The sequence below is a fragment of the Panthera uncia genome (genome assembly GCF_023721935.1).
Source record: "Panthera uncia isolate 11264 chromosome A3 unlocalized genomic scaffold, Puncia_PCG_1.0 HiC_scaffold_11, whole genome shotgun sequence".
NCBI lineage: Eukaryota > Metazoa > Chordata > Mammalia > Carnivora > Felidae > Panthera > Panthera uncia.
The window spans coordinates 84019312-84045043 of record NW_026057578.1 but is presented as its reverse complement, the minus strand read 5'-3'; the positions used below and the strand labels follow the sequence as shown (position 1 = coordinate 84045043).

At 45.6% G+C, this 25732-nt stretch overlaps 1 protein-coding gene across 1 annotated transcript in view; it reads right to left on the bottom strand.

The window, feature by feature from the left end:
* The window catches only part of ANTXR1 (ANTXR cell adhesion molecule 1), a 221261-nt gene that overhangs the window by 38710 nt on the left and 156819 nt on the right, over positions 1-25732 (bottom strand). Inside the window, exons 15-17 of the mRNA XM_049651578.1 lie at positions 25551-25646; positions 24873-25040; positions 13937-14017 (exon numbers count right to left, since the gene is read on the bottom strand). Of these exons, the coding sequence (XP_049507535.1) occupies positions 13937-14017; positions 24873-25040; positions 25551-25646 (345 nt within the window). The remainder of the gene's footprint in view (positions 1-13936; positions 14018-24872; positions 25041-25550; positions 25647-25732) is intronic.

The window sequence follows — 25732 nt, the reverse complement described above, 5'->3', positions numbered from 1 at the left end:
CCAGGAAAGGCAGGCAGATGCCCATAATTTCTGAAAATTTCATTGTGTCCACAAAATACAAGTGGTTGGAGGACTTAAGGCCTGTATGAAGTCATGTCACCCCCACTCTTTATAAGTATTTTCCAGGTCAGTCCTCTAGTCCAGAAGAAACAGTGTGAACCACATGGGTAATTTTCAGGACTCTCATAGCCACATTTGTGAAGAGTGAAAAGAAACAGGTGAAGTTAATTTTAATAATATAGCTTATTTAACTCAATATGTCTAGAAGGCTATCATTTCAACATGTAATCGATATAAAAATTACTGAAAAGATATTTTGTACTCTTCTGATCTCCAGGGACTTTTAAAGGCATGTGAAACTATATTTGAAATTGCATCTGTCTGTCTATCATCTATGTATCTATCTATCTTCTGGAAGTGACAGTTGGGAAGACTACTCATTTAAAATCAAATTGTGTTTCTCTCCTCTAACTCTGGTGTTTCTGGGGAAGATTTATGAGAAGCCGTGTTTCTTCAGGGAGGGACAGTTTGTTCCATGGTTTACAAAGTTAGAGAATTTCACTAATCAAATTGTTGCTATTAAAAAAGAGTCAACTTGGAAATGGATTAGAACTAAACATGTCATCAACAGAATGGGCTGGAGAGAGCAAGAAAATTATTATAGAATAAAATTATCCAGAGATTATTGTTCACCTTTGACACAAAAGTCTCTTATTAATTGTCTTGGACCGTTTAGATACGGATTGGGTGAGTTTTATAAAGGACAGGCATCACAGCCTGGCCATGGATGATCCTCTGAGGGACCGAAGACTCATTCCAGCGTTAGAGTCTACAGCAAGCTGAAAGCACAGCTGCCCTGCTGGATGAGCCTGGAATTTTCACGTGGGCACGTTAACCTTTTCGGAAGCCTCTATTCACGTTGCTTATGAGTGGCCTGGTGTGGATGGCAGACATGTGGGTTGTTTGCTTGATGCTAATTACCCGGAAGGCCCAGTTTTGCCAAGAGATTCTGCTTTGATCCATTAGCAAACACACCTGCAACACTAGGCCACCAACAGAGGATCTAGTGTAGTGCTGCTGATGGGCTGCAGTGGGGACCATGGCCTCTGGGGAGTTCTCATGGACTTAGTCCTCATTTAGAGGGATGCTTACTGTTTACAAGCACGGAAGGTGGCCTCAGTTCTGCAGGTGCCTTGGCCATCTCTGGAGAACCACATAGCACCCCTCGGTCTATAGGCGTGGTGGGGGCATTGAGGCAATGGCTTCATAGATTCTGGTAAGCTTGCCTCCACTACCAAAGGGCAAGACACTCAGTCTCCTGTCTATTTCTGTCTACTTCCATGTTTAAGAAACTCCATCTTTCTTAATCAGAACTGCTTTCCTTGCTAGAAAGAGAAGGGGTACACTACCTTGTGTAGCAACAGGGATGATCCCACAGTGGAATTTCCAGTGGTCTCACTTTTGTTAGTTGTACCACTAAGGCGAATGGATGTCTGTTATGATGTCCAATTTTCCAGACTCTGTGACATTTAAGAGTTTGCCATTACAAATCACCTTTAGTGAGCAGCAGAGAATATGGAAAAGCTTACTCAAGATTCACTCCCATTTAGGGCTTGTATTCAAGTCAGAGTCCTTGAAAAGTGGATATGCCAGTGCCTAGGTGTCAGCCTCTAAGGCCACGCTCTTCAATGAGGCATCCCAGTCCAGATGTTGGGAGGAAACACAAGAAGGCACAGAGGTGCCGAACACTAGAGGAGTAAGCATCCCTGGACCTAACTCTGCTAGCATCGTGGACTCTGAACATGACTGCTTTCAGTGGTATTAGCCAAAAAGAAAAAATGGAAAAACACTGAAACGTTAAGCAAATATCATAAGAATGAATCTGTAAAGTGAGACTAGTAAAGTCAGAGAGTTGTTTTTCTACTAAACTTTTTAAGAAGTCAACGTTATTAACAAATGGCAGTGACAAAAAATATGACTAGAAATTGTAATGAAAGTTTAATGTTTAATAACCCTTATTAAAGGGTTACTCGTTTTACTGGAAGATGCGCCCTAGAAAGCTTAACCCTAGAAGACAGTGTGAACCTTCTTTTTCTTTAAAAGGCAGAGGATTTGGCTTATTGAAACATCTTTGCCCACTATGAAAATACAAATGCGGTTGCCTACAAAGGGAACATCATAAAAGTTGACAATCAGCTGTGACCACCTGGGGGTTGCAGAGAGTCACAATCCCTGGGACAAGAAGGCAAAGTGAGACATCCTCACTGCCATGAGAGAAAGTGGGGAAAACAAGCCCTGGTCTCTTTCCTCTAATCGCAGCGTGTCCAGGAAAGAAAGTCAGTATTGACTTTAAACTAAAATGGCGCTGAACTTTGTAGCAGTAGCTGTGAATGCCGAGAAAGGAGGGGCCAGATGGGGATGAGGGGGGAATCTTTGAGGAAGTGGGGCTGCAGCTGAGTGCTGAGCACCCGAGACATGTGAGGAGACAAAAGGGTGGAGAAGCCAGAGCCAGGAGGTGGGTGGAACTGCTTTCCCCTTCCTCTCTCCAAAGTCAGCCTGGGCCTCCTCTTTCTGTTCCTTTCCTACCTGGGGCTTCACACATCCTATTCCTCCCAACCAGAAAGTCCTTTTCCTTTCTTCACTGGGAAAGCTCATTCTTCAGGTCACAGTCAAATGATCTCTGCTTTTGTAAGTCTTCCCTGATCCCCTAGTCTGGGTTACCTCTCCTTGCTCTATGCTCCCATGGAATCCCCAACTCTCCCCTTCCACACCACTTATCACATTGAGTATAACTTAGTCCTTTCCTGACTACTCTGTAGTATTCGGGACTCCACCTCATTCATGCGAAATCCCTGCTGTGGAGCTTGGTGCTTGCTATGTAGTAGGAGTTCAAGATCTAATTGTTGAACGAGTGGGTGCACTCTGTCCTAGTCATGGTGTTGGTGGTTAAGGGGAGACAGGGAGAGGTGGAATCAGGAAGTGCAAAGAACATGAGGTAATTTGCGAGCACAGCACACTGTGCAGGAAAGCAGACCAGTGTGGAAGGAACACCAGTGGTTATGTCATCTTAGGCAGGATGCAGATGGAAAGGTGTTGGGAGGTGGGAGAGGGAGAAGGACAGAAAAGGAGGTGGTTGGTTAGTTGGCATGGATTCACCCTGCCTTCCAAAATTGGATCTTGTCCTACCTTCTCTTCGAGAGATCAAGACCACTCACGATCCCTACCCTCCTCTCCTGGCCTGGGGTGAGGACACAGGACAGCCAGGCAGCATAGGGCTGGTGGGGTCTAGTCTTGCCACTTCCACTAATTCCCTTTGTGACCCTGAACAGAGCAAGGACCTTATTATCCAAGCCTCATCTTCCCAATATGTAAAAAGGAGATAAGGTAAGGTGGTGGTAGGGAGAAACTAAGAAATGTACTTGGGAGCGCTGGATGTTCCACAGGAGGCTGGCTTCTCTCCACACTGTGAATTCTGGAAGGCTATCTCTTGGGTCAGCTTTTGTCATCTATGATTCAACCCACACTTCTAGCCAGAACAGAACTCCTCATCAGCTGGGGTTAGGATGATTCTCAACCGAAGCCTATTGCAGAGTTGCAGGCTGTCCCTAGAGATGATCTTTCCCAATGCCCTCAGCTGGAGGGACAGGCTCGTGGCAGCCGAGTGGCTAGACATAAACATCGTGTTTGAGGAAAGTAGCAAACTTCCTGAAATGTTACGTACTTGGGTGCAATTCTGACTCTAGAACCAAGCCCTGCTCAATCCTGATTCTGTTTGGAAGGAAACAGTGAGGTCAGATAATTTGAACAGGGATGTCTTTATCACCCAGCCCTGTCTTGTTCAGCTTCTAGTATTTACTTCTCCTCTGTTTGCTATTTGCAACTTGAAACCAAGACATGAGCTTCTGTTGCTGCGGCTGTTTGCGAGATGAGGCAATTCAAACATGAAAGTCCTAAGAGGAGCTATAATATGATGATGATGATGATGATGATGATGATGATGATGATGGGTGTGTGTGTGTCTGTGTGTGTGTGCGCGCATGTGGAAAAAGGGAGGTTAAGTTGTGGGGGACTGGAAGAGAGAGGTAGAGGGAGCAGAGGGAGGCGGGAGAGTCTTCAGCCACATCAGCTGCCTCCCCATCTATTTATTTGGAAAGACCTCCTACTGTAGGGAAGGAAGTTGGTGCAAAAAAAAAAAAAAAAAAAAACCCTCAAGATGTATATTTGATGGTGTATTTTGCAGCATCAACTTTGGGTTTGACTTTTCTGAAAAAAGCTAACTGCAGCTTTTGGGTGCAGTTTGGTTTTTGCTGTGGACATAGGGTGTCTTGAACTTTTTCTCTTTTAAATTCAGGAAAGTGAGCCAAGAATTCCAAGTACTCATGTCCCTCTCCAATGAGACAGTGAAGGAAAGATTTCCAAGGGTGAGAACTGGATAAATACTACTGAGAATTCAAATATTCAGGGAAGGTGCTCTGCCAAAATAAATCACACCCTCTAGGAACATTTCCTATAATTTGCTTTTTTCTTTTTCTTAAATGATCTACTCTTACAAAAGTTAAAAAAAAATTTTTTTAACGTTTATTTATTCTTGAGGGAGAGAGGGAGAGAGAGAGAGAGAGAGTGAGAGAGAGAGCATGTGAGCAGGGGAAGGGCAGAGAGAGAGGGAGACACAGAATCCAAAGCAGACTCCAGGCTCTGAGCTGTCAGCACAGAGCCCGACGCGGGGCTCAAACTCACAGACTGTGAGATCATGATCTGAGCCGAAGTCAGATGCTCAACTGACTGAGCCACCCAGGTGACCCCCGATACTAAAATTTTTTTATCTCTTTCTCCATGCAATGTTGCAGCCGGTTTCAGACATTGCCATCTGTCTTTTCATTCCCTGTGTCACCATTTAAATTCAAGCCTCATGATCCATGCTTGGCTCATCACAATAGCCTATTAACTGATTCCCAACATTATTAGACCCACTGTTCCTGAGTTGTAGAACAATTTTCATCTGGCTGTTCTATAAGACAAGACATCTGTGGCCAAATTTTATATATAAGTTACAAACACTATTAATACCTAGTTAAACTTGTATTAGATAAAATGTCTTAAAATACAATATACTTTGGCACCGTAATATTTATCCCAGATGATTAGCTCGCAATGGTAATAGAATTAGGTCCACACTTTTTAGTCTGACCTTCAAGGTGGTGAAATCTCATTCATGTGCACCCTGCAGCCTTAGGGGACCATGTACTCCCTCCACTCCAGCCTGAGATGTGTCCTCACTGTCGGCCATGTGCACTTATGGGCTGCATCCTGGTTCTGGAGACCTGTGACCTCAGCCCTTCTATATCCTGTCTGCTTGACTAAGTCCCAACTTGCCTCCAACACCAGGGCAAGTCCTTCCAGTCCCCAGGGAGGCCTCCTGTCCCCTTAGGCTGCCAGTGATTGCCCTTTCTCTGTTGCTCTCCTTTCCTTCAGCTCTCTCTTGGTCTGCCCAGGGAGTGACCTTGACCGCCATCTGTTCTATATCCTGAACCAATCTTTGGTGTCACGACCACATCTCATGCTTGTCTGCGTTTTCCACAGAGCCCTTCCTGGCACCTCAGCAGCCATTTGCTGATAATGATCATACTTAGCCAACTGAGTAAATATTTCCAGCTTTTGGATTTGCCCTGTTCATTTTTTTTTTTAAGTTTTTATTTATTTATTTTAAGAGAGAGAAAGAGAGTGAGAGAGAGTGAGCAAGCATGAGTGGGGGAGAGGCAGAGAGAGAGAATTCTAAGCAGGCTCTGCACCATCAGCACAGAGCCCAATTGGGGCTCAAACTCATAAACAGTGAGATCATGACCTGAGCTGAAACCAAGAGCTGGATGCTCAACCGACTGAGCCACCCTCCATTTTATTTTCAACAATCAGTGTTGTCAGAATAGAGTTTATTAGAGATGCAATGAAGCAAATTCAGAGGAAAACTAAAGGTAGGAGTTTCAGATGCAAAAGGTTTCTCTGTGAAAGGGAAATGAGACAAGAATTGCAGCTTTGGGGTGCCTGGTTGGCTCAGTCAGAGATTATTTAAAAATAAAATCTTTTTTTTCTTTTTTAAGATTTTTTTAATGTTTATTTATTTTTGAGGGGCGGGGGTGCAGAGAGAGAGAGGGAGACACAGAATCCGAAGCAGGCTCCAGGCTCTGAGCTGTCAGCACAGAGCCTGATGCAGGGCTCGAACTCACAAACCGTGAGATCATGACCTGAGCCTTACCCAACTGAGCCACCCAGGTGCCCCTTAAAAATAAAATCTTAAAAAAAAAAAAAAAGAACTGCAGGATCTAGGTGAACTTCTTAGAGTATGTCAACCAACCTTTTTATTCTGGATGCCCACATTATCAATTTTCACCAGCTTGTTTGGGCGTGTGTTAATAATTTGATGTGCCCGCACATAAGCCAATTGGATCTGTGGTTTCACCAACAAGCAACTCAAACGGGAATGTTTATTTCTTGACCCAGACATGCATCTGCTTTAAAATTGCCAATATTCAGGAAGGGACGTCTTATCAGCACACATAAAAGTTTTAAATTATTTTAATTGCTTAGGAAACAAAGTGATTTAAAAAATTATTTCCCCCTTATGCCTATAGGATAAAATGAAAGAATGTAATACTAACTCATCTGCAGTATGATCACAACTGAAGAAAGAAAAAAGATAAGATAGGGCAAAAACTCTATTAACTAAGCAAACACTTTTTTGGTTAGCACAAGAAATAGTGAAAAAAATGTTGCCGGGGATGATCATATTGGGAGAACCCACTGGACTGAGCAATATCTTCCGATGTTTATCTAAAGCAATGCTTGGGAGGAAATTAATTGCTTTCTGTGTTCAGATGGTGGGGGCCACCGCTAACCCACACAGTACCTTTGAATGAATCAGGAAAAGGCCTTCCTGTCTGAGGCGGAATGTGTGCCCGTACCGGGGAGCTTGTATGTGTAGCCGTGCACAGGCTGGCCCTCCGACATGGGCACAGCCTGCATTACTAGGCACCCGTGTGCCCTGCAAACAACTCCTCGGAAAAATGGAAGTGATCTTAAAAAGGAAAGTGAGCTGAAAAGGTCACCCAGCTGGTACATGGCAAAGCAATGGAGTGATTCCAGAATCGCTGCTTTAAGCTAATCCTGATCAAGAATAGTTATTGGTGCCTCTTCTGTGGGACCCGGTGCTACGTCACAGTATTTATATGCGACAAGGATCCCATTCTTTAGTAATTTATACCGTAGCTGATTATAAACCGGTATGAAACTAGTTTGTTAGTAGTTGTCAGGTATTATGGTTTTAACTTCTTAGACAGGGGGAGACCTCCGGTGCCAAAACGAAACAAAAAGCCCCAAAGCAGTTAGCACTGCTCTTTAAGTGTTGTGGGTAAACTAGGTCATTATTTCCATTCTGCGTGTGAGAAATAAAACCTACAGCAATATATTCAAGGGACCAGAAAGTGGGTTCGCTTGGGGGTGGAGTTTTGAAGTGAATTGGTTGTAACACTGCATCCGGAATTACTCATGTTTCTTGCATGCGGTGGAGACGTCCACCCTGGAACTAAAGAAGGCACTGACCCACAAGAGCGACGGGATTCCAAAGGTATGGCTGGTTCTCCTCATCCGACCTTCTCAGGAACTCTGCCCTCACTCACCCCTCTCCTCTAGCATCATCGTGGGAGAGACAGAAGTCATCAAATGGGTGCTGCGGCTTCCTGCCCTCTCACCCACATCTGAGAGCCCACCTGGGCTCTGCTACCTAATTCACATGGAAGAGTGGCACTTCCTGGGCTCCAGGTCCTCTAAGCCCCGCTTTTAAGTGCTCCAGCCCATCAGCGAGCTCTTCTCCTCAACCTCTCCCTCTCTGGGCCTGTCACAAGCACTTAATCAAGCTCTAGTGCCCCATCTTAATAAAACGAAGACACATTTCAACTCCAGCGCTATCCCAGCTACTGCTTTGGCTCTCCCCTCCCATTTTCCACAAAGCTTCCTTCCTGCCCCTTTCATTCCACCGAACCTAAGTCACCTAGGTCACCAAGGTCACCAAGGTCACCATAACCTTGTGTAATTAAAGAACCGGTGCCAGCTTGTGTGTAAATTTTATAGCACTTGACACTGACCTCCTCAGTGATGTATCTTCTCTCCGTTTCCATGATCCCAGACCCTCCTGTTGCACCTTTTCATTCTCTGGCTGGTCTCTTAGTTTTCTTCTTGTTCCCTTTTTCTTTCCCCACCCTGACTTAAAGGACATGGCCCTGGGGTTCACTGCTTAACCGATTTCTCTTCTCTGTCTACGCACACTCCCTAGTTCCCCATCTACTCACACTGGTCACAACTGCCATGCTGACGACTCCCAAATTTTTGCCTCCAGCTCCGAACTCTTACTGAGCAGAACTGCCTCCAACACAGGCGGGGACTAGCGTGAGGCCGGTGGGGCATCTAGGGCACAGACCCGAAGGAGGTGCTCCTTCCCGGGTCTCAGCAGGTGCTGGCCCTGAGGATGAGTGCCTCCTGGCCCCATGCCTGGCCATCTCTGCCTGGAGATGCTCCCACAGTGCCTCAAACTTGCTAAGTTATGAGGCTAATTCTTCGTCTTCAGCCCCAAAGCTCTTGTCTTCCCGCCCTCATCCTGGTGGCATCACTGTTGGCTCAGACACACTCTGGGGGTCCTTCTTGACACTTCCTCCTCTCTCATCCTCCACAGCCAGCCGGTTACCAAATCCAGTCATTCTGGATGGAATCCAGACTCTCCTCGTTGTCCGCCACTGCTTCTGTTCACCATCCCTCACTGCCACCGTCTCCACGCTGCAGCCAGTGGGACTTTTCTAAAACACAAATCTGATCACTTCACTGCTTAAAACACTTGTGTAATTCTCCACTGTCCTCAGAGTGGGCCCCCACAACCAGCACCCCACGTGGCCTGCTGTCACTGCCTCACACTCTGTCTTCCAACATACCCCGCTCTTGGTGTCTCCCAGAAGGACCCCTTAGGGTCCTTGTTTAAGCTTCCTTCTCACTAGGATAACTGTCCCTTTTTAACTCTCCCACTCTCAGCTTAAATGTCACTTCCAGAAGTCGGTTTTGATTCCAGTCTGGTGAAATGCCCTTCCTAGGTGTATCCCTCACACCCACATGAGGTGTATCCTTCATACCTCACATGCTCATCTCCATCACACAGCCTTTCACATGGGCGATGTTTGGAGACTTGACTGTTGTCCCTGACCTTCAAGGGCGAGGACACTGCAAGTGAGCAGTCAGCACAACCACAGTGCTAGTCGCATAGAAAGTGCTCAACAAGGATCTGTCGAATGCATAAAGGACTTTAGGAATCCCTAGTCTCTGACAGTCCCGAATTCAAGCCCCTCATCTGCCCCTTACTAGCAGTGTGCCCTCCAGAAAGTTAATAACGTACCCTAAGCCCCAGTTTCTGCTCTGTAAACAGAGATCGACATCCTTCCCCAAGTTGCTCTGAATGGGTTTGTGCTTCTATAAGCATCTGCAGTTGAGACAATGCTTGACCCTTTCTTCTCTTCCAAGTCCTACATTCAACTCCAGGAAGCCAGAATTCAGTCCCGTTCTAATTGGTATCCCTAGTACCGGCCCTATGATGGGTTCCTAGTGGGAACATAATAGCTGTTTGATCAAAGAATGTTTGAGGGAAGGCAGCCAAGTTAAAGAGGGAAGAAGAAAGAGGCAACACAGGGAATGTGAAAAATGGAGAAAAGAGACAGAGAGAAACAGAATGCAGACACTTTTCTCTGACTTGCTTATGTTACGGGAGGCTCATCTGCTTTCGAAGGACTGGGCTGAGCACGAGATAACCTGCCCAGCTCACTCCAGCCTCAGCGACAGCAGGGAGACATGGTGCCCATGTGACTGGCCTAGCTCCCTTACTGGAAGCAGCTGCACAGACAGCAGCCTGAGGCTGGAGCTCCAGGAGAGGATTTCACAACCTCTGGGGCTGAGCTTCAAATAAGTTTCAAACGTTGTTTATGTACATTTATGTGTGTACTTTTCCTGGGTCTCTTCTGATTGCAAGGAGGCCCAGCCTTGCAAAACAAGCTCAGAATGTGCCTGAGTTTTTTGTTCTTGCTGATAGTCATGGAACGTACCGGCCTCCTGATGTCAGATCTGGGAGAAACCGAGGAGCTGAAAACAAAGAAGACATCCAACTCCAGTGGGTCCCTCCCAGAGCACGTGAAGTGGGATGGCTCAAACTGAGGTAAAAACAACTGGAGAGGGTTTAGACTGGTCCATACATTGATTGAATTCCATCCGGGAAAAAAAACCCAAACATGTGAGGCAGAGTTATATTTCCTTTTCCCCATCCTTTCCCCCTAAGCAGTAACAACAAGATAGTAGCCTGAATCCGTGTTAATCATCTTCCTAGAAGGAAAGGGACGGGTGGAAGCCCATGAAGATGGCAATCATCCATTTCCCTTATGCCTGTCTCTGGAGCAGTGTGGACAGTTGCCTTCAAATTGGTGGAGAAGGAAAGAGAAGATGCAGTCTTGGATGAAAAATAGGGAATTGGACCAGATCACTGATTCTCCATCCCAGTTGCCATTAGAACCACCTGGGGAGCTTCTAAAATCCCAAATGTCCAGACCTCATCCCAGACAAGTGAAATAGAACCTTTGAGGTGGGATCCCAGTATCAGCGTTTGAATGCTCTTCAGGTTATCACAACGTGCAACCAGGTTGAAAACCACTAGATTCCACGAACCCTGATTTCTGAAGCTCCCTTACATCTCTGTTTAAAATTAGGTGAGCCTTTCTAAATCAAGCAATTTCGGGGGGCTTTTTCCTGGTCTTTGCAAGTCTGAAGCCTTGGAATGTCTTGTTCACATATGTGTTTTAGAAAGAGCATGGCATAGCTATATACTGGAAGCAGAGGGATGGTTTCAGCAAATGCTTAGCGAACTCTTTACATTGTAGGATCAGATGTGTTGCTGGCCTGCTGTTTAAGTGGTTTCTTCTGGCACTTGATGTTGGATGTTGGCTCAGGGATTTCCTGGTGGGTACCAAGGAACAATAGGACTGTGAGCCCACCCCGGAAAGAAGGAAGACAGGGTGATGGCAGACTGAAGGCTCATGTCTCCTGCTGTGGCCCCATTCGTGTTTTCCCTGACTTGGGGCTTGGACGGCTCTGAGGAGGTGGGCGCCAGTCCCAGGGAAGGGTGTGGCTCTGGGCTTAGGCACCCCCAGCCCTCAACTCTGTGGTAGAGGCTGGAGGCGCTCAGCCCTTTCGGCAGGCAGCCTCAAAGGCTCTGTTGGTGGGCCCCTGTCTGCATCTGTAGGGCTGGGGTGGGTTAACTGTGGGGAGGATGGGGCACACAGGAACAGAGGAGGAAGCATTGCCAGGTTTCTGTGAGGTCAACATGTGTTTGAAACCATTCAGAATGTAACTGAGAATGTAATTAGGTGATTTTTGTTTTTGTTTTTGTTTTAAAGGAAAAATTCAGAACCTGTGACTCTTGTTCACGAGCACATGCCTAGATGTAGTCATTTTGAGTTTATGGAAAATGTGGTCAGCCCCATAAATCAGTGCTGAGGAATTCTTACAGAGTCATTGCCATGCAAGTAATGGAGATCTGTAGGGAGTCTCCTACAGTTATGCAGGACAAAAAAGAATACACATGTAGACACAGCTATGACATAGTCCTCCCTCACCTGGAACTCTTTCCTGAGTTGCCACAAGGCAGCTTTGAATGCCCATTCCTTCCTAATCTGTGACCTTTGTTGTACAACTCCGTGTACATCAAGATGTCTGTGGCCATCGTTGTGTCGTGACCTACAAAGACACAGTTCTCTGCATCTGTTCCTCCCACATGTCTTAACATTTTATCAGGATTTCTATAAAGCAAGCCCATTTAAAAGTAGGCTGGACAATCATAACCTGTGACAACGCTGAGCATATGGTTAAAGGTATCCTAATTCATAGACCTTCTGTACTTCAAGTCTATTATTTTGTGTGATTGGAGAATGAAAATTCAAGGTGGTATTGTGTTTCTCAAAAGTGTAGAGAACATCTTCAAGTGTTAATACAAACGTTTGGTCAAAATTAGTAAGCAAGAGATTCAGTTTAGGCGTGATTCATTGGAGGACATTCCATCGGTTTGCATTCCATTGTTGGATTTATCCATTTAGCCTTTTCATGCCAAACAGTGTTGGTTCTGTATCTTATCCGTGATAACATCCCCTACTCCTTCTCAGGTTGACTCAGCTTATGAATTTGTTTCTGCCAATCTGGTCAGTGGAGAATGGAACGTTAACAAATTTTAGTGGAGATGTTTTTCAGGTGCTCTGAAAAAAATGTTCTTGTACGCTTGACCAGCATAGTCTGCCACGGAAAAATAGTATGGCTGAACCTGAGTTTAGGGTATCTTATTGTTTTTTTCTTGATCTGTTAGATGAGTCTCATGCATGCTAAAACAATTCCTTAATTTCCCACAGAAACCAGATGTATAACTTATAAGGCCAAATACCACCCTGAGTACAAAGTTTATGGCCTGGGCTCATTTTTGTTAACTGGAGAGTTTGTACTTTAACATTTGCCATTGCAGTGTGTTCTTGTTGACTTTGACAGACAAAATACAAATTCCGTATGCTATAGGGCCAAGTCAGCCCCGCATTTATATGACCTGGTTTCTTTTTGCCACAACCTGGGGGCAGGAAAGCTAATTGCACAAGCTATGAAACTTTAGACCAAATCCCCTCAGCCACAAACCACCCGTTGTCATCAGTGCAAAGGAAGAGGGGCCTGCCTAACAGGCTGTGCTCTTGTGTTTTACGAGCTGTGCCTCGTTGAACAGTGGGCAGGGTAAGTAAAGCTGTGGGCTTACCTGATACACGTCAGTTGCAATATGCTTTGAATTTTTGTATCAGCCCTTCACAGGCAGTAGAAAAGCGTGACGTAAATAATCATCATAATCACCATTGAGCATTCCTAGGTGTTCAACATTGGGCCAGATTCGTTACAAGTATCTTCTCCAAACAGCCACAGCATCATTTACTTTATAAAGATGGAGCTCAGAGAGGTTAAGTAACTTGCCTGGAATTTTCCCGCCAAGAAGGAAGTTCTCTACCTGATTTGAAAGGAATTTCAAATCGGACACCTTTATTTTGCTTTTGGGTTATGTGCTTGACATCCAGAGAAGTGGATGGAAGATGTGGTTTGCTGGTAGTTGAGGGAGGATTTCGTCCCAAGTTTGTTTTGTAAAATTTAGGGAGAAGACAGAGCAACAGTGTGATTTCAGCAGAACAGGATTTGTTTCCAGCACTGTTACTTTGGGAACAGAACAAGTTACTCAGCTTCTCCTGTCCTTCATTTTCTCATTCACAAAATGGAGATGGACTAGATGGTTCCTAGCGGTCTCTGCTGACTCCTCCTTTTCTGCCTCCTTGTAGTTGGAGACACTCTAAGCTTGGCCCTGACAATTTTGGGGCAAATCCTTACCAGGGTAAAAGGACCTCCTGAGGTCTTAGACCAGTTGGGTCTGACACCTGCTGGAAGAGGGTGGATGTTTTCTGTGGCCTCCATTCCCTTGCCCCACCTTGTGTCTCTGGCATCTTGTGCATCTTGTTGGTCACCACCGGCCACCGCTGCTGGGGAGCAGCAGGCCTCTCTCCTGGCACAGCCTAGGGAAGGGCCACTCCTGCCTCTTTCACTCGCTGTACCTATAACATAAGAAGCTCAAGTCCTAGGAAGTTTAACTCAACCTATTTCTGTCAAGATCCTTTCCAGAAAAGCAAGTCAACACTTAAGGTCTTGTAAAGAACCCAGAATTTTGAAAATTAGTATCTGATTTGTCACAACAGGAAATAACAGCTAGATTGATATATCTGGAGTTATTCTAGCTCACCAAATTCAGAGTGAGAGAGAAAAACAAAGTATGTATGACACCATTAATGAATCCTACCGTGTCTCCTGGCTGTGGACGCATCACAGACACACGATCATATCCTTTCCTTAGTAGGACCCACAAGGCATCCAGTTTTCCCTGAAAACACAAAACAAAACAAAACACCAAATGCATCAAGATTACAAGTGAAACCAGAGCAGTGGCCAACATAGACATGTGGAACTTTCCATGCTTCTTCAGCCATGGGAACAACGTACCCCTGGCAATGTGGTCGTAACGGGATAAGTGACTCTCCAGGCCCTAAGTTCAAAATGGGGGCTGCAGGAGAGACATGTAACAAGACCCTGATGTGCATGCAGGATACATGCATGAGACTTCGGTACTGTCCCAAATTTGCTAACGCAGAGAAGTACATTCAGGCTCTCAGCTTTTGCTCTCATTGCGTTTCTGGGCATATCCTCACACCAAAGTCAGTCTTTTCAACTTCCACTGAAGTTTTTTTCTTCCCACTTAATGCCCAGAGTTCACAAATGAAACAATGATGACAAATTCAGGAAAACTACTAAACAGAACTATTGATGGGGCCAGACCAATTGAAGGCCCCTGGGATGCAGCTCCCTGGGCTCACTCGGCACCTATGACTTGCTCAGGAATCCCAGGCTCAAGGGACAGATTACGAAAAATCTCAGAATACCCAAAATCACAACCCCTTTGGAGTTGTAGGTAATTGGCTGAATGTGAGAAGGGTGAGTCTGTGAGTGAAGTTTTCACAGCATATGATGAAGGGAGCCTAATGCCTCTGGCCATTCTTGTCCCCTAGACATGCTGAATGGAGGCTCATTTCCCCTGTCTCAAATACTAAAATGCAACAATGACATTTATTGAATTTTGCTCTTAGTATTAACCCTTAATATGTTACCTGCCATGGCAAAAGACTTTGCAGATGTGATTAAATACAGGATCTTGAGATGGGAAGATTATCCTGGGTTATGCAGGTGGACCCTAAGCATGTGGGTCCTTGATAGAGGGAGGCAGGGGGATCAGAGTCAGAGAAGTTGTGCCGACAGACACAGAGTCAGAGGGATTCCACGTGAGTGAGATTCAACCCACGGTTGTTGGCTTTGGGGAAGGGAGGGGGCCATAAACCAGTGAGTGTGGGAAGCTTCTAGTCTCTGGAAAAGACAAAGAGGCAGATTCTCTCCTAAAGCCTCCAAAAGAGACGCCACCCTGGCCTCGCCTTGATTTGAGCCCAGTGAGACCTATTTTGAGCTTCTGACCTCCCGAACTGTAAAATAATAAAATTGTGTTGTTTGAAGTCACTAAGTTAGTGGTAGTTTGTTACAGCAGCAATAGGAAACAAATACAGGCTTTATTGATCCCTGACGTACTCTGTTTATTTGCCTATTGTCTGTCTCTGCCACCTGGAATGTCAATTCCATGAAAGCAGAGGTGTCACTGGGTTGTTAGTTGCTGTACCCCCAGCCCTAGTGCTCAGTAAATTTTGGTTGGATGAATGCATGCATTCAGTGCTACTGAATAAGTGCTGGGCTAGGTGCTTTCACATGCGTCTTCTCCCAAACTCCCAAAGGATTATGGAGAGGAAATGGAAGGTCAGACTAACAACTAACTTGCCTAAAGCACACAGCTGGTAAATTGGGAGGTGTGATTGGACCCTATGGCTGTGTAATTCCAGAGCTCATATACTTTCTATTATATTCCTTGTGCAGATCTTCTGGCTGGAGTACTTGGACTTAGATCCTTTAGAATAGGGTTTCTAAATGGTAGGTTGCAACTCTTCAATCCCTCATGAGGCAGTTTTGTGTATTAGGACCAGAATTCTTAAGAAACAAAATAGAATAGGAAAGAGAATATTTGAGTCACTTGCACACGATGAAGATAACTATTATTTTGCAACAAATTTGTATCAGTTAAATGTGTATGGGTGTGTGTATATTGGTGAGTGTTTTAGCACACATTCAACGCACACATACTTATGTACTGAGCAGTGAGGCATGTTTGAAGATACTGATCTGGAAGAGGACCCTGAAGGATGGTGCTGAGAGGCTGGGGAAGTCCAGAGACTTCAAGTTCCTTGATACAAAGCTTTTGTAGAGGAAGCATCAATTTAAGAATGTCATCTTGAAGACTTCATGTTCTGGCATTCTCTTCTGGTGGGTTAGATTCAAATAAAATGTGCTCTTGAACTTCTATCAACTGTTGCTCAAGTTCTGTGGGTTAAACTTTGTCTTGCTAAGTGTTATGTTTTTCATCTCTTTTGGCAAAGTATTTACAAAAGCCTCTAAAAATATTTTGAAATGACTTTAGAAAGCTGGAGGGGACTGCTGCTGGGTTCAGCACGGTTTTCTGCATTAAGCCATTTCAATCATCAGTTAAGTGTTTTCCTTGAAGGTTCCTTGGGGTAAGCATTTATATTTCAGGATGAAACCAGGTGGATTTCCTGGATGAATGCCTCTTTTTCTTTCCCTATTTTGGGGGGACTCCCAGTATTCAGCCTTGTAAATCAGCCCACCCACAGCGTTCTGTGTGCTAATCACTCAACTGCTTGACAAATGAGGAGCAGTAAGATGGGGATGGGAAGAATATTTGCAGAAACTTATATCTGAAGCTATGGGCAGAGCAAAAGAGCAGAGACCACCTGGATGCATAACACCATGAGAATCGGTAGTAAGTTAGGTGTTCTTGTGGCAACAGGTCATAGTGTGACGTTTAAGCCAAAAGTGACAATTCACACTGCCTGAGTTGGTATTTGGGGTCTGGCCCTCCCAGTTCTGCAGCTGTGGATGAGCTGTTTCATCTCCCTAAGCCTCACTTTTCTCATCTTTAAAATGGACACAATGGTACTATCTACCCTATCAGGTAACTACCCAGTTAGATATTGAAGTTAGATACTTAGCTCAAAGAAAGTATTCGTTAAATGTTACCTATGATCATGGCAAAGTCATGAAAATGATCACTTGGGAGGCTCTGAAGAAAGATGGAAAAGAATGCAATATAGAGTGTAAGAAATCAATAATGTGAACTTGACAAGCGTGTATCCATCCATCCTCCATTCTGTGCTCGGCCAACCCCTGCCCACTTCCTTCAGGCCACACTTCTCACTCCCCTCCAGCATGCTGTGGGCTGGCCTCTCTTGCAGCGTTTGGCTACAGTGCTTCACCAAGCTGCACTTGCTAAGGCCACCAATGGATCCCAACTGCCAAGTGCCTTGGCCACCGTTGGGTCTCATTTTTCTTTTTTAATTTTTTTTTTACATTTATTTATTTTTGAGAAACAGAGTGAGACAAAATGTGAGCGGGGGAGGGGCAGAGAGAGAAGGAGACACAGAATCTGAAGCAGGGTCCAGGCTCTGAGCAAGCGGCAGCACAGAGCCTGGTGCGGGGCTCGAACCCACAAACTATGAGACCATCACCTGAGCCGAAGTCGGAGGCTCAACCGACTGAGCCACCCAGGTGCCCCAGCATTTTACTTGATTCTTCGATCTGATGCACTGGGCTTGTCCTTTCTTTACACTTTCCCTTGGCCTCAGTGCCATCAGCCTCTGCCTGCTCCTTTCTTCCTCCCCGGATAGGCCTCTTCAGCTTCTACCTGGTCCTCCCTTCAGCCCTCTTCAAGCCTCTCCCTCAGGCTGAGTGATCCACCTGGAAGGCTCTCACCTAGTCTCTGGGGTTAACTTCCATCTCTCTGCTGATGGCTCACAAATTCTACCTTCAGCTTAGTCCTCTCCTGAGCTCCCAATCCAGTCACCTACCAAATCTTAGTTGTCATGCAGAAGTTATCACAGGTATTAAAAACGGAACTAGCTATCTTTCCCCAACCCGTTCCTCCTTTTGCATACCCTGCTTGGTTCCTGGCACTGCCGACATCCACACGGGCAAGCTGGACACCAGAGACTCACTGTCACCTCCTTGCCCTCTGCCACCTCCTCATATTCAACTCCAACCATGTCTTGTGGACTTTCTCCCTGTCACAGCTCTCCTGTCACTGCTTCCTGTCCATCCTGCCCCACTGTCTCCATGGCTACTGCCTGGCCCAGACCCTCATCATCTGTCACTCATCCTGCCAACGGTTTCCTGATTGGTCCTTTACCTCCGGGCACCCCCCACCCCCACCCACCCAGTCCTCTCTCCTGTTTGATTAATGATAGATTTCATTGCTAGCTCTAATGGATGCTTTGCAGTTAATAAAATAAACCAGGAAACATCTTACTAGCAGTATGAATTTAGGCAAGTCACCTAACCTCTCTGTGCCTTAATTTTTCCATTTGTAAATGGGAGTAGTAGTAGTTTCTACTTTTGAGGGTTGTTGTAAAATAAAGGAGCGAGAGTGTGGTGTGTGGGAAGCCTCTGGAATTGTGCCCGGCCTGCAGTATGCATTTCATCCAGGTGAGCTGCTGTCCTTGGGTTCCTCTGGCCAAGGTGAGACCAGTTAGTTAGTTCCAGTTGTATTCTCAGTGTTCTGAGTTCTGGCGGTGCCACCAGTGAGCCCAAAGTCCCACCTCTGTGGCATAGGACACCATCTGGGTAATCCACACACCCAACCTCTCCTTCTGCTCCCTCGTCAGCTTTTTATAGCTTTTTATGCAAGAGCTGAAGGAAGTTTTAGAAAAGTGGGTTTCTAACCAAGAAGAGGATACAAAATTACCCCCTAAGGTCAAATAGAAGTGCATAACAAAAGCTGCTGGTGCCTTTATTTTTCTGAATGGAGGCAGAAAGCTGTCATTTCAAGACAGCAGCTAATGAGGTTTTTAATAATATCCCTTTGGGGTGTGAAGAGCCTCAGGGGATTTTTCCAACCGGTTCCTGGGATTTACCCGAAGTCTGGGGGTGGAGGGAAGGAGCCTTTGAGTTGACTCCCTATTTATCTCAGATTTGAGTGACCATCATGCACAGGCCTCTACATAGGACCCAATTCAAGACATGGTCCCTCCCCAGGAGAAATGCCCAACTGCTTCTGTGAAGCTGGAAATAAAGATTTCCCTATTAACCTTGGGACCCTCTGTCAGAATATATTAGCTGGAATTTAAATATAGCTTTCTTTCATAGGAAATTGATACATTTTCACTATAAAATGAGAAATTTACCAATTTCAGGCTTCCACACTGTACCTCATGCTCAGACTACCTTCCAATCCACAAAGGCAGGCAAACTGGGAGTTCTAGGTCAACTCTCCATTTTGTTTCTTCCTAAACAATAAGGCAGGGTGGGGAATGTTTACGCAGCCGTCATTCAAAGCATCGTGGTGCCTGGGGTTTGTGGCTGAGCTTCTTTTTCTCTCCTTTTTAAAAAATTTGGCCAAGCAGCAGCTGTGTCTTCTCTTCTGGGTTGTCTGCCTGAGCTGCTTGTAAGTTAGTCAGAGGTGGAGAATTTTGAGGGTAGGTCAACGATAGAGCTGTTAGAGACTAACATCTGAATTTTTACACTTTAAAATCTATGGTAAATATTGCAGCCCATGCTTCTCCTCAGATGAAATGAATTAATGCATAACGTTGGAAACACACACACACACACACACACTAGCACACACTCACACAGGGTGATTTTTGTTTTGTTCTTTTTTAGTTTTGGTCTTTGTTTAAAAAAAGTTTGGAGCCATTATAAAAAGTAGCCAGAAAGGGATAAAAAAACGTCTGTTTAACATCAACAGCCCATCTGACAATACTTAAGGCTTTGGTATGTCTTACTGGGCTACATAGGGCTCCATCCAGTATGGTTTCATGACTGAATGCTGCTTGATTATAAGGTCAAGGTGCTGTAGGCCAGGGATGAAGGTTGGCCTGACAGAAAATGAAGAGAACAGAAGACCACCCCCCCCCACCCCCTCCCAGGCCTCACAATGAGTATGACCTAACCCTGCCCCTTCATGGTCTGGCTCTCATGCAAAGAAGAGCCAGTCTTCCTGGCCATCCAGGGTCTGGCTTTTGTCCTTCAGCTGTCACTTCTGCCATTTTCAGTCCTGTGGAGGAGCTACTGGAAAGGGAGAAAATGGTTTCTCTAAAGGCTGCAAGCCTTCCAGCAAACCTGAAAACAGTCCTGGTTTTAATCTATCTGGAGGCCATATATCTGGGCATTACTTCACTTGTCTGAAATGGTCAGTCCCAATTTAATGAGAAGCATGGGGTACTGTAAATCCAGGGGGTGAAAACGGAGCAAAGGAAAATTAAGGCCGAATATCGGAAAATTTCCTGGTCATGAGCCTGGAATGAGGAAAGGGTGAAGTGTGGTTGCTGTGGTCAGTGCCCTAAATCAGACTGGGGAATGGGGGAGAGAAGCCCGATGTGGACTTCGTCTCTTGATGAATTCCTCCTGGGTTTGCTTAGCAGATGCGCTCACCTGCCTCTCTGCTTCTCATATCGATTTTATAACATGCATGAAAAAAGTGAGTCGAATGCAATACATTTAAAGATGTGTATGATTCTGACCACTTTCCCTGGGGAGCTAAGTCTTTCCAGTGTCTCTTGAAAGTTTTACATTGGGTGGGAGTGTTCTCCCTATTTATAGTGGGGGCAGAGAATGGACTGGTCATTCTGCATGAGCTGCATGCCCCCATCCACTCTCTGCCTTTCTCTGTCCTCCTAGCTCTATGCCCCAGAGGCCTGACCTCTACAGAAAACACCACCTGGTTGCCCTTTGGTTTGGCCGATAGGTGTACCAGAAGGAGATGAGGGCAAGATGAAGGAGAGGTCAGGGCTTTTATTCCTTCTGTTCCCTCCCTGACCCCCTGCCTTCCTCGGTGGCTGCATTCTTTTAGGAGAGGGATCTGTAAACATTTTCTGTAAAGGGCATAGAGTAAATATTTTAAGCTTTGTAGCTTGAGGCAAACTCTAGGGTATTATATAGGAACTTACAAAACCATTTAAAAATAATAAAAACCACTCTTAGTTTGTGGGTCATATAAAAAACAGGCGGTAGGGCAGATTTAGATTGCTGATTCCCTTGCTATGGCCACAGCTCCCACTGGGTGGCCTCTTCTGGTCACTGGCTCAAATGATACCATCTCCCGTCCTTATCCTTCAGGCCTAGGGAGGTAACAGCTCTCACTGGTTGCCAGTCCCTGAATCCCTGGCCATCTCTGTGGGTTCTCTTAACCCTGCCCTCACCAAAAGTTCAACCCTCTTGAGTGTGCTTCTATTTCCTGCCCAGACTGTGACAAATCCAGCGAGAGGGTTCATGAAAAGGAAGCAGAGTTTACAGCACTATGTGAGGCTAAATGTTTCTCCAAGGCCCAGTGACATCCGCAGGCACCATGGCTAAGATGGGGCTCATCATGGAGCATGAAACTTGTTAAACAATATGAATGCTGACGTTCTGGGAGCAAGTCTGCCCTTCTTCTCGAGAGACAGTATACAATTTTACTTTTGAATTCCTTTCTGTGCTTCTATTCTGAAACCTCCTTGTTCTCACCCTTCCCTCAACACATAAGGTGACCTCTTTTTCTCTCCTCCCCTCAAAGGGATGGCAAGAAGAATGTCACCTTCCTTGAACTGATGGTACCAAAGCGATCTGTGCACGTCACAGGAGATAGTCTCACCAGCAGGACACTCTGGGAGTGGTTTTGTAATTAAACTTATGTGTCAGCTCTGTAACAAGAGATGGCAGAGTCCCTGTGCTATGCCAGGTACAGTGCTGTTTCCTGCAGGTTCAAAGATGAGTTAAGCAGAAGTGGTGCCCCCAGGGGGTCAAATCTGGTGGAGAGAAGACTCACACATGAGCAATCACACTAGCAGACTATTGTATAGAGGGAGCCGAGCAGGCCTTGGCTTGAGCTGCTCCACCAGCAGGAAGGCAAAGTGACCGTTCCCATGTCAGAGTATGACAGTACTGCTGAGGGGCTGTGCCCGTCCACCGACATCACACGTCTTTCCCATCTGGCTGTCCGGGGCTTCCTTGACACTCAGATTCTCAACCATTTAACATTAATCCCGCAGTTGCGTCTGTGGTAGAAATAGGCTATGCAATCTAACGTGGGCCTCCTTGCAGAGACTTCTGACAAATTACTGAGGTATGGTCATGATCTTTTGGCCAGGTGCCAAGGTTCCTGCCCTCAGGGAACCTTCTATACGGCAGTGTGGCTGGAACCTTAGGTGACAATTTTTTTTTTTAATTTTTTTACATTTATTTATTTTTGAGAGACAGAATGAGACAAAGTGAGAGTGGGGGAGAGGGCAGCAAGAGAGGGAGACACAGGATTGGAAGCAGGCTGCAGGCTCTGAGCTGTTAGCACAGAGCCCGATGCGGGGCTCGAACCCACAGACCGTGAGATCATGCCCTGAGCCGAAGTCGGACGCTCAACTGACTGAGCCACCCAGGCGCCCCTTCGGTGACAATTTCTTAAGTGGGCTTGTTCAATCCCAGATGGCTGGGCCCCACCCCTGAAGTTGTTGATTCAGTACATCTGGGTTGGGCCTGAGAATGTGCATTTCCAACAAGTTCCTGGGGGATGTTGATGTTGGTGGTCCAGGGACCACACTGTGAGAACCAGCAGTGGGACACAATGACTAAGGAGGAGGCTCATGAGCAGAGGCTGTGGAGGTAACGATAATTGGGGGCCACAGAGGGGTGTGGCTTAGGGAGTTTTGATGTTAGAAAGGGAGGCACTGGGGGGAAAAGGAGTTTCACCGAGAAAAAGCAAAGCAAGTTGTGACAGACAGCCTGTGTGCCTATGAAAGCCTTTTGTGAGAGTAAGTCATTAGGCCTGGGAATCTGTATTTTTAAAGCTCTCGGGGTGATTCTGATACTCAGCCAGGGTTGAGAACCTCTGTATACTTAGTATCTGGCAGTACCCAGCACATACTAGGTACACAACAAACGCTCGTTGATGCTAACTCCAAGTGGGTGTTGGGAATGTTTTTAGACGTATGCATCTAGTTGTTTATATCCCTATTTACTTCATAAAACTCAGTCCTAAACCACTGGTGATGGAGGAATAACATTCTCTCAAGCAGAAATTGGATTCTTCAAACAGAATTAATGTTCTTTCAAAGTCCAGGATTACAGAAATGAAAACCTGGCGATAACCAAATATGTCATGTTAGTCACAAGGTACAGATGCCTAAAAACGACCTAATAGAAAATTCCCTTTCTTCTTCATCTCTGAGGTTCTATTTGGCTCCTTCCTGTCTGCACATGCATGCACGCCATTGCATGTTCTGCATTAGAAAATAATTAGAAGCAACCAGCTGTTAGTTAAGCAAGCTACGTCTCGCCCACATCTTTCCAGAGTTCAAGCCATTGGCTGGGGTGGGGTGAGGTGGGGTGGGGTGGGAGGGGGTGGGTGCACTTATCTTAAAAAAGAATCTCCTTGCTTTAAACACAGCAAACCAAAACGAAAATACACTGCAATTAGTGTGAGCATGAGCCAGCTTGGCTGAGAAGAGACAATTACCAATGAAATGTCACTCCATTGTTTAAAATGGTTATTTCTTTTGCGGGCGCCTGCGTGGCTCAGGCAGTTAAGCGTCCAACTTTGGCTCAGGTCATGATCTTGCGGTTTGTCAGTTCGACCCTGCGTCGGGCTCTGTGCTGACAGCTCAGAGCCTGGAGCCTGCTTCAGATTCTGTGTCTCCCTCTCTCTCTGCCTCTCCCCTGCTCATACTGTCTCTTTCTCTCTCTCTCAAAAATAAATAAGCAATAAAGAAAATTTAAAAAAATTGTATTTCTTTTGATTTCACAGAAGTGCTGCTCTAAAATTAGCAAATAACTGGGGTGCCTGGGTGGCTCAGTCTGTTGAGCATCTGACTTCGCCTCAGGTCATGATCTCACTGCTCGGCTCGTGAGTTCGAGCCCCATGTCGGGCTCTGTGTTGACAGCTCAGAGCCTGAAGTCTGCTTCGGATTCTGTGTCCCTCTCTCTCTCTGCCCCTCCCTCACTCATGCTCTGTCTCTCTTCCTCTCAAGAATAAATAAAACATTAAAAAAAATTTTTTTTTAATTAGCAAATAACTCAGTGAATGATGATGAATGGTATTTTTGCTCTTACTGGAAGAAGGGTAAGACTGTGTGGGTGCATGTGTATATGTGCGTGATGCGAGCTCGCTCTTAAACTGGGTCTTTCTGACTTGAGGCCTTGGAATTGGCCCAGTTTCTGTTTGCAGTATAGAAATAGAGGAAGAACAAGAGGAAGAGAAAAGAAGTCTTCAGGAAGCACTGGCTACCTTCTATAGCTGAAATTCCCTAATAAGCCAAAGAGATTTAAGCTCTGGAGATATACAGGGGAAGAGAGATAGTGGAGAAAAGAAAAGGGGGGGGGGTGGTTTTGCTCACAGACAGGACGAGTGAGTCCTAAATCCATGGCCAACACATGACGCACTGGCGGGAAGCTTGGAGAAAGGGGAATTGGCTTGTGTTATGGCAAGAGGAAGAGAGATAAGGCATCAAGAGGAATGCTGCCATTTTTGTTAGATAGTGGAACTGTCTACCAATGAAGCTGAGAGATGTTACAGGAATTTATGTGATCTTCTGGGGTTACTACTCCGGTCTCTTGACTCATAGTCCACTTGGATTCTGCTAGTTTGCCATGGTGATTTTTAAAAAATGTTTATTTATTTTGAGAGAGAGAGAGAGAGTGAGCATGAGTGGGGGAGCTGCAGAGAGAGAGAGAGAAAGAGAGAGAGAGAGAGAGAGAGAGAGAGAGAGAGAATCCCAAGCAGGCTCCGTGCTGTCGGTGCAAAGCCTGATACCGGACTTGATCCCACCAACTGTGAGATCGTGACCTGAGCCCAAACTCAGAGTCAGACGCTTAACTGAACCATGAGGCACCCCAGCTGTGGTGATTTTAAAAACCCTAGTTTCAACTTTGATAATGTGGAAATAGAGAAAATAAGTACGTGTACTTTTAAGTCCATGATTTTAGAAATTTGTTCCTTTGTGATACCTGGGATTTGGTTTGATATTTTATCATGTCAAAAGAATCTGAGTCTTACTATGTGAGCGTTTTATCAGGAGAGATGATGGGTTTCTGAGTAGAAAGGGACACACCTTGATTGGCGAGTACCACTTCCGGGGGGAAGAGGGCCGACGCATGTTGTTGTTGAGATTTCGAGGTTCGGGGAATTCGTACTCCTGCTCTGGCATCTTGACTCTCGCATTCTTTGCTTTTTCCAACTTAGCACCTTCTTCTGTGGAACCCTTTTCTCCCCAGCGAACCTACAATAAATAACATATAATAAAACAAAATGACAAAATACAGTAAAATGCCTCTGGAGATGGGCACATGTATGTGATGTGCAATGTGAGTGCTACCCACTCCCCAATTCCTTTGGGTTTTTAGGGCCAGGGAAGAGGAGGGTGTGGAAAAAGGGAAAGAGAGAGGTTTGAAGGGGCAGGGAGAGCAAATCACACAGATGGATGTTTAGGGGAGGAATTGTCCAGGCTGGGGACAGCATGTACAAAGGCCCTGCAGGCCCAAGAAAGAACTTTGGACTGTATTCCAGTGGGAGAGGAAACCACTGAGGTGTTTGAGCAGATAAATTACTGTAAGTGGTGGGCAAGATATGGGGGTGCACAGTTAAAGGGGTGTACCTGCCATCTCTCCATCTGACACCTTATAATCCAAATTCCCACCAGACCTCAAGTATGAGCTTTCACCAGTTTTATCTGGTTTTCCATCACAGAGTAGTCGGCACATAGATGTGAGTACTTGAAGCTGTATCTTACCTCCATCCTTTTAATGCCTCCAACGCCTCGCCCACCGTAGTAAGAGGCATCTACAGTAGGCCACTTTTTTTTGGGCAGACCATCGTCATCTTCTTCCTGCAGAGAGATTGTCATATATGAAGGAAGCAAAGCACCACTGCTGTATGTACGTGTCCACTTTGGCAAAGTGGATGGGAATCGAC